This window comes from Mirounga angustirostris, unplaced genomic scaffold, assembly GCF_029215605.1.
Source record: "Mirounga angustirostris isolate CCGP_5_RB_7025 unplaced genomic scaffold, mMirAng1.0.hap1 SCAF_6, whole genome shotgun sequence".
Lineage (NCBI taxonomy): Eukaryota > Metazoa > Chordata > Mammalia > Carnivora > Phocidae > Mirounga > Mirounga angustirostris.
Genome location: NW_026991714.1, coordinates 469,233 through 482,762, shown reverse-complemented (window position 1 = coordinate 482,762; position 13,530 = coordinate 469,233). Strand labels below are relative to the sequence as shown.

The 13,530-nt window shown below is 39.9% G+C and overlaps 1 protein-coding gene across 1 annotated transcript in view; it reads left to right on the top strand.

Moving 5' to 3' along the window:
• NUP210L (nucleoporin 210 like) overlaps nucleotides 1-13,530 on the top strand; it is an 89,372-nt gene that overhangs the window by 34,543 nt on the left and 41,299 nt on the right. The window contains exons 16-17 of the mRNA XM_064593601.1: nucleotides 1,562-1,783; nucleotides 2,862-3,035. Coding sequence (XP_064449671.1) covers nucleotides 1,562-1,783; nucleotides 2,862-3,035 — 396 coding nt within the window. The remainder of the gene's footprint in view (nucleotides 1-1,561; nucleotides 1,784-2,861; nucleotides 3,036-13,530) is intronic.

The following is a 13,530-nucleotide window of genomic DNA, read 5'->3' as shown; positions in this document are numbered from 1 at the left end:
GTACACACAGACACACAGGAATATTAGCCATAAAAAAATGAGATCATAGCATTGTGCCAACATGGATGGACCTAGAGGGTATTATGATAAGTGAAATAAGTCAGGCTGAGAAAGACAATGATTCCATACAATTTCACAAAACAAATGAATAAATAAACAAAAAGCACAATCAGTCTTATCAATAAGAGAACAAACTGATGGTTGCCAGGTTAGTGGGGGTGGATAGGCAAAATGGGTGAAGAGGAGTGGGAGATACAGGCTTCTAGTTATGGAATACGTCATGGGAATAAAAGTCACTCTGTAGGGAACATAGTGGTACTGTAATAGTGTGGTATGGGGACAGATGGTAGCTACACTTCTTTTTTTTTAAGATTTTATTTATTTGTCAGAGCGCAAGCAGGGGGAGTGGCAGGCAGAGGGAGAAGCAGGCTCCCCGCTGAGCAAGGAGCCCCACCCAGGGCTGGTTCCCAGGACCCTGGGATCATGACCTGAGCCGAAGGCAGACGCTGAACTGACTGAGCCACCCAGGCGTCCCTAGGTACACTTCTGAGCACAGCATAACAGATATGTCGAATCTCTATGTTGTACATGTGGAACATTGTGTGTCAACTATACTCAGATTAAAAAAAATAAAATATCCATTTAAAATGCTTATACAGGGGCACCTGGATGGCTCAGTCGTTAAGCGTCTGCCTTCCACGCGGGTCATGATCCCGGGGTCCTGGGATGGAGCCCCGTGTCGGGCTCCCTTCTCCAAGGGAAGCCTGCTTCTCGCTCTCCCACTCCCACTGCTTGTGTTCCTCTCTCATTGTCTCTCTCTCTCTCTGTCAAATAAATAAAATCTTTAAAAAAATAAAATAGGGGTGCCTGGGTGGCTCAGATGGTTAAGCGTCTGCCTTCGGCTCAGGTCATGACCCCAGGGTCCTGGGATCGAGCCCCACATCAGGCTCCCGGCTCAGCAGGGAGCCTGCTTCTTCCTCTCCCTCTGCCTCTCTCCCTGCTCATGCTCTCTCTCTCTCTGTCTCTGTGTCTCAAAATGAATAAATAAAATCTTAAAAAAAAAATAAAATAAAATAAAATGCTTATACAGCTACTTGTTCAATACCTTTTATGTGCCCAACATTGTACTAAATCCACTAAGGAAGAGACACTCTCTTTTAAAATTTAGGTAGAAGATATTCTCTTCTCTGAATAATTTTACATAACTAGAAAGCATAAGAAGAATTATTATGCTCTTCTATGTGAAACATTTGACACATTCAAACAGCATTAGGAGATGAACTAGTGTACGAATGAATAGTACTTAGAGGATGTGGAAGTGGTTGTGGTATGGAATGATTAGATATTAATGGGCAAGGTGACACACAAGTTAGGCCTGAACGACAAATAGGATCTAAATGAACATAGAGGTTGAGAAGCATCCAAGTGAGAGGCATCGTGTACATGTCTCCCGATTTGGGAATTAAGTCTAATGTCATTTTCAGCAATCAACCAGTTTTCACTTCAGAGAACTGTTGAGTTCCCTGACCAATCAAGGATTCATTTCTTTGAATGTCATCAGGCTGTAAACCCTGTGGAGGTGGCATTGGTGACATGGCAGTCTGTGAAGGAAATGGTGTTTGAAGGGGGCCCCCGTCCGTGGATCTTGGAGCCCTCCCGGTTCTTTTTAGAGTTGAGCATGGAGAAGACAGAGAAAATTGAATTAACACAAGTCCGGCTGCCAGCTAAAAGAAAACAGAACCAGTACATCTACCGGGTCTTGTGCCTGGATTTAGGGGAACAAGTAAGTAGGAAAATGATCTTTTTCTAACATTTCTTTTAGTAGTAGTACCCCAAATCTTTTGTACTTCTAGCCATTCCTTTTCAGATTCTAATGGATTTCATTTATAGACTAGATAGGGAAATTCTTGCTTTTCTTCCAGATTCTTATTTAAATTCTAGTTAACATAGGAAAATTCTAATTATTAATGGTTTTTTTAACTTTACTATTCTTTAAATGTACTCAAAGATTTCACTCGTTTGAGAATTCTTACAGTCTACTAAATGGTTCAAGATCGTTTTGTAGTAATGAACTTATTTCAGTCACTTTATCACTATTAATTCATTTGCTTGTTGTCTAGACTAGAGGATATATGGTTTCCCACCTCCAAAAAAATGCAAGGAAGGGGAAGTTGAAGCGTCATCTATTAGCAATTTTGATTGGTTAGCAATTGTGAGTGGTGAGCAATTTTGAAGAACTAGTTAGATCTGTGCAGATAAGATGGTAAGCGTGTTGCCCTTTATTAGTTGAATTAGTTTTATTATTTTAGAGGATCCACCCACAGCTCTGCCCTGCTTCTGTCAAGCCAGTAACAAAGGTTTGCAATTTGACTAGGGTTGAGAATTCAGTGTATGACTCTGTAACCAGCCCACAAGGAATCGACGTATGATTTTAATTTAATAAGAACTGAGCTTCTTTCTAACATCTTTGTGAACTTTGTCGTGTATGTGGCTGGCTGTCGGCAGTGTCTGAGTCCTCACCCCTGCTGGAGCCCTCTTGTCTTTTGTCTCCACATTCTGTTACTCATTTGGTGCTTCCACCAGAGAAAGGTTGAAGCACAAAATAGTTTTTCCACTTTTTACCAACTGGTAAATGAAAGATTTGGTGGAGAAGAAGACTGAAGTAATGGATCAGAATTAGATTTTTTAATGTTCCCTTTGTTTATAAATTTCCATGATACCCTTGTTTCTCTTAGCCACATGATTAAGAACTATGGTGATTATAGTGTCCAAAGGGATCCTATACTGGAGTTTGAATAATTCTGACAGGTGTAGATTGGAACAACTGACATCCAAGTGTCTGCTCTGCTGTTTCCTTAAAGGCTCTGACATTCCGAATCGGAAATCACCCGGGTGTCCTGAACCCCAGTCCAGCTGTTGAGGCTGTGCAGGTACGCTTTATGTGTGCCCACCCTGCCAGCATGTCAGTAACCCCAGTATACAGAGTGCCAGCTGGTGCCCAGCCGTGCCCTCTGCCACAGCACAACAAACAGCTGGTAAGTACAGTGTTTCCATCTAACCTGGTACCTTTGTCTTCCACACCTTAGAGATAAATGGTCTCAAGTATAGCTTTTGTCTTATTAAAGTAAAGGAAACATTTATTTGTTACTCATTCTCTGACAGCGTCTGTAAAGTCTGTAAATAATTAAACTAGGTTAGAATTGGCTACACTTAGTGACACTTTAGTGACTTAGTTTGCTAACCGTATGTAGGGACATAGCTTGTAATTGTGGCAATAAACAATGGAGATGTCTCTAAACTTCCAGATAGTTTGGATAATATCTTTCCCTACCAGATCTTTTATTGGTAAGTAATAGAATTTATCTCTACTCTAAACCCACCATGAAGAATAATGATAAGCAATAATATAACTAGTAGGGATTGAGGAATAAATGAGTTTTCTAACCTAGAAACTAGAACATCAGACTGTATACTAAATGAGGTAGACTTTAATTACAAGCATAGGAGAATGGAAGTCCTTTCTTAGCCTATGCAGAACAGAACAATCAATTATTGCTGTTTTACAGATGGAGAAACAGACTCCTAGAGTTGAGTAATTTCTCCAAAGGCATAAAGCTAGAAAATAGCATATTCTGTTAGACTCCAAAGCACGTTATTGACTTTTATACTATTCTTTTTTATTTTATTTTATTTTATTTATTTATTTATTTATTTGTTAGGGAGAGAGAGAGAGCATAGCAGGGGGAGTGGCAGGCACAGCAGGCAGAGGGAAAAGCAGACACCCGCCGAGCAGGGAGCCCGATGCAGGACTCGATCCCAGGACTCCGGGATCATGACCTGAGCTGAAGGCAGACGCTTAACTGACTGAGCCACCCAGGCATCCCCTATTCTGTCTTTTTATTATAAAAGAGCAAGAATATGAGATGATACAGGTTAGGAACTCATTTTTTTTCAGAACTAAATTCCACATGAAATATTATTTGAAGTTTACAAATGATGTACTCTTTTAAAAAAGATTTCTTTGGTTCAGAGAGAGAGCGAGCACATGGAGGAGGGGCAGAGGAAGAGGAAGAGAGAAACTCAGTCGGACCCAGAGCTGAGCATGGACCCCGACATGGGGCTCCATCCCACAACCCTGAGATCAGACCTGAGCCAAAACCAAGAGTCTGACACTCAGCTGACTGTGCCACCCACACGCCCCTATAAATGATTCGGTTTTTAGAAAAGCACTTAGATGGAGCAGAATAAAAGTCATCCATATAATTGTCATTCAGTGTCACTTTTTTCAGTTGAAATAATTTAAATTTATAGAAAATTTGCAAGAAAAGGGGCACCTAGGTGGCTCAGTTGGTTGAGCACCCAACTCTTGGTTTTGGCTCTGGTCTGATCTCAGTGTCATGGGATTGAGCCCCATGTCAGGCTCCACACTCAGTCTGCTTGGGATTCTGTCTCTTCCTGTCCCTCTGCCCCTCCCCCTAGCTCATGCACTCTCTCTCCCTCTCTCTCTCAAATAAATAAATAAAATCTTTAAAAAAAAAAGAAAATTTGCAAGAATTTTTTTTTCTTTGAGCCATTTAGGAGTAATTTACAGATATAATTCCCCATACTTCAGAATTTTTCTTTTTTTTTATAATTAAGTATAATTTATATACTGTAAAATTCACCCTTTTAAAAGTATACAAGTAAGGGGCACCTGGGTGGCTCAGTTGGTTAAGCGTCTGCCTTCATCTCAGGTCATGATCTCAGGGTCCTGGGATCAAGCCCCACATCCGGCTCCCTGCTCAGCAGAGAGCCTGCTTCTCTCCCTCTTCCTCTCCCCCAGCTTGTATGCTCTCTCGCTCACTCTCTCTCAAATAAATAAATAAAATCTTTAAAAAAAAAAAAAAAGTGTACAAGTAAGAGTTTTGCAGCCAGTACCATGGTCCAACTCCAGAATATTTTCATTTCCCCAAAAAGAAATGCACACCCAGTAGCAGTCACTCCCCATTCCCTCCTCCCACCCCAATTCCTGGAAACCACTGTATGTCTCTCTGGATTTGCCTATTCTGTATGTTTCATATAAATGGAATCATATCATATGTGGCCTTTGCACCTAGCTTCTTTCATTTAGCATGTTTCCTTTTTTTTTTTTTTTTTTTTAAGATTTTATTTATTTGACAGAGAGAGACACAGCAAGAGAGGGAACACAAACAGGGGGAGTGGGAGAGGGAGAAGCAGGCTTCCCACTGAGCAGAGAGCCTGATGCGGGGCTCGATTCCAGGACGCCGGGATCATGACCTGAGTGGAAGGCAGACACTTAACGACTAAGCCCCCAGGCACCCCAATTTAGCATGTTTTCAGGATTCTTTCATATTATAGCATGAATGAGTACTGCATTCTTTCTTATGGCTTCATAATATTCCATTACATAGATATACTACATTTTGTTTGTCCATTTATCAGTTGATGGATATATGGGTGGTTCCCACTTTTTGGCTATTAGAATAATGGTGCCATGAACATTCATGCATAAATTTTTGTATGAACATGTTTTCAATTCTTTTGAGCTTCTATATAGAGATGGAATTTCTTGGCATATGGTAACTCAGTGTTTAGCCTTTTGGAGAACCGCCAGCTGTTTTCCAGAGCAGCCACACCATTTTACATTTCCATAAGCAAGGGATGAGAATTCCAATTTCTCCACATCCTTTGCAATACTTGTTATTGTTTGTCATTTTGATTATAATCTTCCTACTGAGTGAGAAGTAGTATCTCATGGTGGTTTTGATTTACATTTTCTAATGACTAATGATGTTGTGCACCTTTTTGTGTGCTTATTGGCCATTTGTATATCTTCTTTGGAGAAATGTTAATTCAGATCTTTTGTCAATTTTTTTTTTTGCCAATTTTTTAAAAGATTTTATTTATTTATTTGAGAGAGAAAGAGTGGGGCGGGGGCAGAAGGAGAAGCAGACTCCTCCCTGAGCGGGGACCTGATGTGGGGCTCCATCCCCGACCCTGAGATCATGACCTAAGCTGAAGGCAGACACTTAACTGACTGAGCCAACCAGGAGCCCCTCTTTTGTCAGTTTTTAATAGGGTTATTCATCTTTTTGTTATTAAGTTGTACAAGTTTTTCATATATCCTAAGTACAAGTCTGTTTTCAAAGATATGATTTGTAAAAATTTTCTCCCATTTTGTGGGTTGTCTTCACTTCCTGGATGGTGCCTTTTGAAGCATAAAAGTTTTTGTTTAGTGATGTCCAATTTATCAATTTTATTGTTGGTGGTTGTACTTTTGATGTCATATCTAAGAAACAATTGCCTAACCCAAGGGCACAGGTATTTATACCTTTGACTTCTTTTAAGAGTCTTATAGTTTTAGTCCTTACATTTTTTTTTTTTTCTTTTTATTTATTTGACAGAGAGAGATACGGCGAGAGAGGGAACACAAGCAGGGGGAGTGGGAGAGGGAGAAGCAGGCCTCCTGCCGAGCAGGGAGCCCGATGCGGGGCTCGATCCCAGGACCCTGGGATCATGACCTGAGCCGAAGGCAGACGCTTAACGACTGAGCCACCCAGGCGCCCCTAGTCCTTACATTTTGTCCCTAGTCCATTTTGAGTTAATTTTTGTTTATGGTGTGAGGCTGGAGTGTACCTTCATTCTTTTGCATGTAGATAATCCAGTTGATCCAGCATCATTTGTTAAAAAGGTATTCTTACTCTTTGAATGGTCTTGGCACCTTGTTTAAAAAAATCTGCTCACCATAAATGTGAGGATTTATTTCTGGATTTTCAGATGTATTTTATTAATTTATATGTCTTTATGCCAGTAGCATGCTGCCTTGATGACCATAGCTTTGTAGTAAGTTTTGAAATTGGGAAGCGTGTGTTCTCCAGCTCTGTTCTTCATTTTCAAGATGGTTTTCGCTATTCTTTTTTTTTTTTTTTTTTTTAAGATGTATTTATTTGGGGCACCTGGTGGCTCAGTCGACTAAGCGTCTGCCTTCGGCTCAGGTCACGATCCCAGGGTCCTGGGGTCGAGCCCTGCATCGGGCTCCCTGCTCCGCGGGGGGCCTGCTTCTCCCTCTCCCTCTGCCATTCCCCTGCTTGTGGCTCTCTGCCTCTCTCTGTCAAATAAATAAATAAAATCTTTAAAAAAAAACTTTATTTTTATTTTATTTTATTTTTTTTAAGATTTTATTTATTTATTTGAGAGAGAGAGAATGAGAGAGAGCAAGCACATGAGAGGGGGGAGGGTCAGAGGGAGAAGCAGACTCCCCGCCGAGCAGGGAGCCTGATGCGGGACTCGATCCAGGGACTCCAGGATCATGACCTGAGCCGAAGGCAGTCACTTAACCAACTGAGCCACCCAGGCGCCCCTAAGTTTTATTTATTTTAGAGAGAACGAGTGAGTGAGCATGAGCGGGAGGAGGGGCAGAGGGAGAGGGAGACAAGCAGACTCCCTGCCGGGCAGGAAGCCCAATGCAGGGCTCCATCCCAGGATCCCAACATCATGACTTGTGCTGAAAACAAGAGTCAGACGCTCTACCAACTGAGCCACTCAGGTGCCTCTGTTTTGGCTATTTTGAGTCCCTTGCATTTCCATATAAATTTTAGAATCACCTTGTCAATTTCTGGAAAAAAAAAAACTAGCAGGGAAAATTTTGATAGAGATTAGATTGAATCTGTAGATCAATTTAGGGAGTATTACCATCTTAACAATATTGTCTTCTGATTTATAAACGTGGGATGTCTTTCCATTTATTTAGGGCCTCTTTAATTTTTTTCAACAGTGTTTTGTAGTTTAGAATATACAAGCACTCCTTTTGTTAGACTTATTCCTAAATATTTTCTATAGCAGATTTCCATGGGGGAAGGCTTCCAGTCTATAACCATTAAGTTTGATACTGGCTGTGGGTTTCTCTGTAAATGGTTGACGAAGTTTCCTTTTTGTTTGTTGAATGTTTTTATCATGAAATAGTAGTGTATTTTGTTAAATATTCTTTCTGCATCTGTTGAGATGATTGTGCATTTTCCCCTTTATTCTGTTAATATGATGTGTTACATTGATTGATTTTCATATGTTGAACCAGCCTTGTATTCCTGGGATAAATCCCCCTTGGTCATGATGTATAAATCTTTTTATATATTCCTGGATTCCATTTGCTAGTATTTTGTTGAGGGTTTTTACATCTATATTCATAAGAGATTTTGTGGTTTTATTTTTTTGTGGTGCCTTTGGTTTGGTATCATAATAATACTGGCCTTTGAGAATGAGTTGGGAAGTATTGACTCCTCTTCTGCTTTTTGGAAGAGCTTAATGAAGGATTGGTATTCATTTTTTTTTTTTTAAAGATCTTATTTATTTATTTGACAGAGAGATACACAGCGAGAGAGGGAACACAATCAGGGGGAGTGGGAGAGGGAGAAGCAGGCCTCCCGCCGAGCAGGGAGCCCGATGCGGGGCTCTATCCCAGGACCCCGGGATCATGACCCGAGCCGAAGGCAGACGCTTAACGACTGAGCCACCCAGGCGCCCCAGGATTGGTATTCATTATTCTTTAAATGTTTGGTAGAATTCACCGATGAAGCCATCAGGGCCTAGGATTTTCTTTGTGGAATGTTTGTGTTGTTTCTTTAATTACTGATTCAATCTCTTTGCCTGTTATAGGTCTAGTCAGATTTTTTATTTCTTCTTGAGTCACTTTTGGTTGTTTGTATATGCAAAGAGTTTTTCCATTTCATCTAGGTTATCTAATTTGTAGGCTTAAACAATTGTTCACAGTAACCCTATATAACCCTTTTTATTTCTGTAAAGATAGTACTAATGACCCTCCTTTCATTCCCGATTTTTAGTAAATTGAGTCCTTTCTTTCTTAATCATTCCAGCTAAAGGCTTGTCAATATTGTTGGTCTTTTCAAAGAATCAGTTTTTGGTTTGGTTGATTTTTTTCTGTTGTTTTTCTATGTCATTTATTTTTGCTGTACTCATTATTATTTCCTTCCTTCTCTTTGGTTTGACTGTAGCTTCTTCATTTTTTCTAGTTTCTCAAAGTGGAAGTTTAGGTTATTGATTTGAGATTGTTCTTTTTTATTTTTTAATTTTTTAAAAAAGATTTTATTTATTTATTTGACAGAGAGACAGCGAGAGAGGGAACACAAGTAGGGAGAGAGGGAGAAGGAGAGGGAGAAGCAGGCTCCCCGCGGAGCAGGCTCCCTGACGTGGAACAGGGAGCCTGATGTGGGACTCGATCCCAGGACCCTGGGGTCATGACGTGAGCCAAAGGCAGATGCTTAATGACTGAGCCACCCAGGCGCCCTGATTGTTCTTTTTTAATATAGATATTTCCAGTTATATGTTTTCCACTAAGCATTGCTTGTGCTGAATCCCCTAAGTTTTGATATGTTGAGTTTTATTTTCATTTGTCTCAACATGTTTTCTAATTTACCTTTGATTTCTTCTTTGACCAGTTGCTTATTTAGGAATGTGTTGTTTAATTTCCACACATTTGTGAATATCCCAAATTTCCTCTGTTGTTAATTTCTAATTCCATTGTGATTAGAAAACATACTTTATGATTTAAATCCTTTTGAATTTATATATAAATATTATATGGACCTTATATAGATATATTTGTTTATAAAATGTATTCAGGCTTATTTTGTGGCTGTACATAGGGCCTGTCTTGGAGGATATTTCATGTGCACCTGAGAAGAGTATATTCTGGTATTGGGTGAGGTGTTCTATAGTTGTCTGTTAGGTCTATTTGGTTTATAGTGTTATTCAAGTCTTCTGTTTCCTTACTGATCTTCTCTCTAGTTGTTCTATCCATTATTAAAAGTGGTATTGAAGTCTCTGACTGTTGTTGTTGAATTGTCTATTTCTCCCTTAAATTCTGTCCGTTTTGCTTCATGTATTTTGGGGCTCAGTTATTAGGTACATATGCATTTATAATTGTTATATCTTTTTTGATATATTGACCTTTTGCAACACCACAGTGCAGTTTTGACACTATCTGGAGTTTGCTCGAACTCCACAATTTTAAGGGTACAGTTCCCAAAAAAAACTGCCTTCACTTCAGATGCCAGCTACAGGTTCCGGGATCCACAGGCCACCCACATTTCTAACCACTGGCTATAAATTTGAGGATTCCTACAATCACTTTAGGTTCAGTAATTTGTTAGATGATTCACAGTGCAGATTTATTATAAAGGATACAAACTGGGACCAGTGAGATGAAGAGACACATAGGGAGAGGTCTGAGAGGGCCCCAAATCTGGAGCTTCTATGCCCTCTACCCATGGAATCAGGTTTGTGTGTAACACATCAGATGGAAGACATTGATGTGTCACCAACCAGGAAGCTCCACTGAGCTTTGGTGTCCAGAATTTGTATGGGGCAGGGCGCCTGGGTGGCTCAGTCGCTAAGCGTCTGCCTTCGGCTCAGGTCATGATCTCAGGGTCCTGGGATGGAGCCCCACATCGGGCTCCCTGCTCGGCGGGAAGCATGCTTCTCCCTCTCCCACCCCCCCTGCTTGTGTTGTCTCTCTCTGTCAAATAAATAAAATCTTAAAAAAAAAAAAGAAAAGAAAATATTTTTAAAAAAAGAATTTTTATGGGGCTTTATTACATAAATGTGATTGAATAAATCATTGACCACGTGGTTGAACTCACTCCAGCTCCCCTTCTCTCCCTGAAAGTTGGGTTGATATCACCTGGCTCAGCCCCATCCCTCTAGTCACATGGTTGGTATATCTGGCCTGACCAGTGCCCATCCTGAATCATCTCGGTATAAACTCAGGTGCCATCTATGAAGCAAGCCCACCATGAATAATGGATACATTCTTATTATTCTGGAAATTCCAAGGGTTTAGGGGTTAATTCTCAGAAACTGAGGACAAAGGCTAGACAATTTCTTTATTATACAACATCTTTTTATCATTCAAAATATCCTTCTTTGTATCTAGTGACCATTTTTGTGTTAGAGTCTATTTTTTTCTGATCCTAGTATAACCACTCTGGCTCTCCTCTGGTTACTGTTTGTAAGGCATATCTTTTTTTTTTTTTTTTTTTTCATCTTTGTATTTTGACTCTTTGGTCTTTGAATCTAAAGTGTGTGTCTTGGGGCGCCTGGGTGGCTCAGTTGGTTAAGCGACTGCTTTCGGCTCAGGTCATGATCCTGGAGTCTCGGGATCGAGTCCCGCATCAGGCTCCTTGCTCGGCAGGGAGTCTCCTTCGTCCTCTGACTCTATCCCCTCTCATATGTTCTGTCTCTCTCATTCTCTCTCTCTCAAATAAATAAAATCTTTAAAAAAAATAAATAAAGTGTGTGTCTTGTCACAGCATAAAGTTGGATCATGGATTTACATTTAATGTAATTACTGATTAGGTTGGATTTACACCTGTCATTTTGCTATTTATCATACGCCTTTTTTGTTCCTCTTTTCCTTCACTTCCTTTTCTGTTAAGTATTTCTAGTGTAACATTTTAATTCTCTCATCCTTACTATTGTACTTTGAGTTATTAGTTATTACTCTAGGGAATACAATTAACATCTTAACATTTAACAATCTAGTTTGGAATAATACCAACTTAATTTCAGTAGTGTACAAAACCTTTGTTCCTATTAAACTCCATTTCTTCCCCTTCCTTTGTGCTGTTATTATCATAATCTTTATACATGCATGCCCATCAAACAAATTTATAATTAGTGCTTTATCCATTTGTCTTTAAAATCAGACAGGAGAAGAAAAGAATTACAAACAAAAGTACATTTATGCTGTCTTGCATATTTACCTATGTAGTTATCTTTACCAGGCACTTTATTCATTCCTTCATGGGGATTCCAGTTACTGTCTAGTGACCTTTTATTTCAGCCTGAAAGACCCCCTTTTCTTTCTTGTAGGGCAGGTTTACTAGCAACAAATCCTCTCTGGTTGTGTTAGATCTAGGAATGTCTTAATTTCTCCTTCCTTTTTTTAAAAGATTTTATTGATTTATTTGGGAGAGAGAGAGAGCACAGAGGGAGAGGGAGAGGGATAAGCAGACTCCCCACTGAGCAGAGAGCCTGATGCAGGGCTCGATCCCAGGACCTGAGATCATGACCTGAGCTGAAGGCAGACGCTCAACTGACTGAGCCACCCAGGTGCCCTCTCCTTCATTTTTGAAGGATTATTGTGCTCAATATAGAATTCTTCGTTGGCAGGCTTTTTCTTTCATCACGTCTTCCATGGTTTCTGATAAAAAATTAGGTGTTAATCTCATGTCCTTCTCTCTTTCTGCTTTTATGACTCTCTTTCTCTTTGACTTTGATTATGATGTGTCTAGATGCACGTCTCTTTGAATTTATCCTACCTGGAGTTCTTTGTGTTTCTTGGATGTTTAATGTTTTTCATCAATTTGGGAAGTTTCCAGTGATTATTTCTTCAAATATCCTTTCTTCCTCTTTTTTTTCTCTCTTTTCCTTGTAGGACTCTCATTTTGCATATATTGATAGACTCAGTGGTGTCCTATGGGTCTCTGATGCTATTCATTTTTCTTCATTCTTTTTTCTTTCTGTTCATCAGACTAGATAATCTCAGCTGACCTATTTTCAAGTTCTCTGATTCTTTCTTCTGCCTCTTCAGATCTCCTGTTTAGTTTCTCTAGTGAATTTTTCATTTCAATTATTATACTTTCCAACTTCAAAATTTATTTTTGGTTCTTTATTAATATTTTTTATATGCTAAGACATTATTTTCATGCTTTCCTTTAGTTATTTAAACATGGATTTCTTTAGTTCTTTGAACAAAATAGTTGATTAAAAGTCTTTGTCTAGGGCACCTGGGTGGCTCAGTTGGTTAAGTGACTGCCTTCGGTTCAGGTCTTGATCCTGGAGTCCCTGGATCGAGTCCCGCATCGGGCTCCCTGCTCTGCAGGGAGTCTGCTTCTCCCTCCGACCCTCCCCCCTCTCATGTGCTCTCTCTCATTCTCTCTGTCTCAAATAAATAAATAAAATCTTTAAAAAAAAATAAAAGTCTTTGTCTAGTAAGTCCAGTGTCTGAGCATCTGCAGGGAGTATTTCCCTTTTTTTTTTTTTTTAAGATTTTATTTATTGAGAGAGCAGGAGAGAGAGAGTACCGAGGGAGAGGGAGAAGCAGCCTCCCTGCTGAGCAGGAAGCCTGATGCGGGGCTCAATCCCAGGACCCTGAGATCATGACCTGAGCTGAAGGCAGCTGCTTAACTGACTGAGCTACCCAAGCGCCCTGGGACAGTTTCTATTAACTGCTTTTTTTCCTGTGCATAGGTAATAGTTTATTGTTTCTTTTTTAAAAAAATATTTTATTTATTTATTTGAGAGAGAGAGCACAAGCAGGGGGAGGAGCAGAGGGAGAGGGAGAAAGAGGTTCCCTACTGAGCAGGAAGCCCAACATCGGGCTCAATCCCAGGACCCTGGCATCATGACCCAAGCAGAAGGCAGATGTTTAAATGACTGAGCCACCCAGGCGCCCCTACTTTCCTGTTTCTTTGCATTTCTAATAATGTTTTGTTGAAAACTTGACTTTTTTTT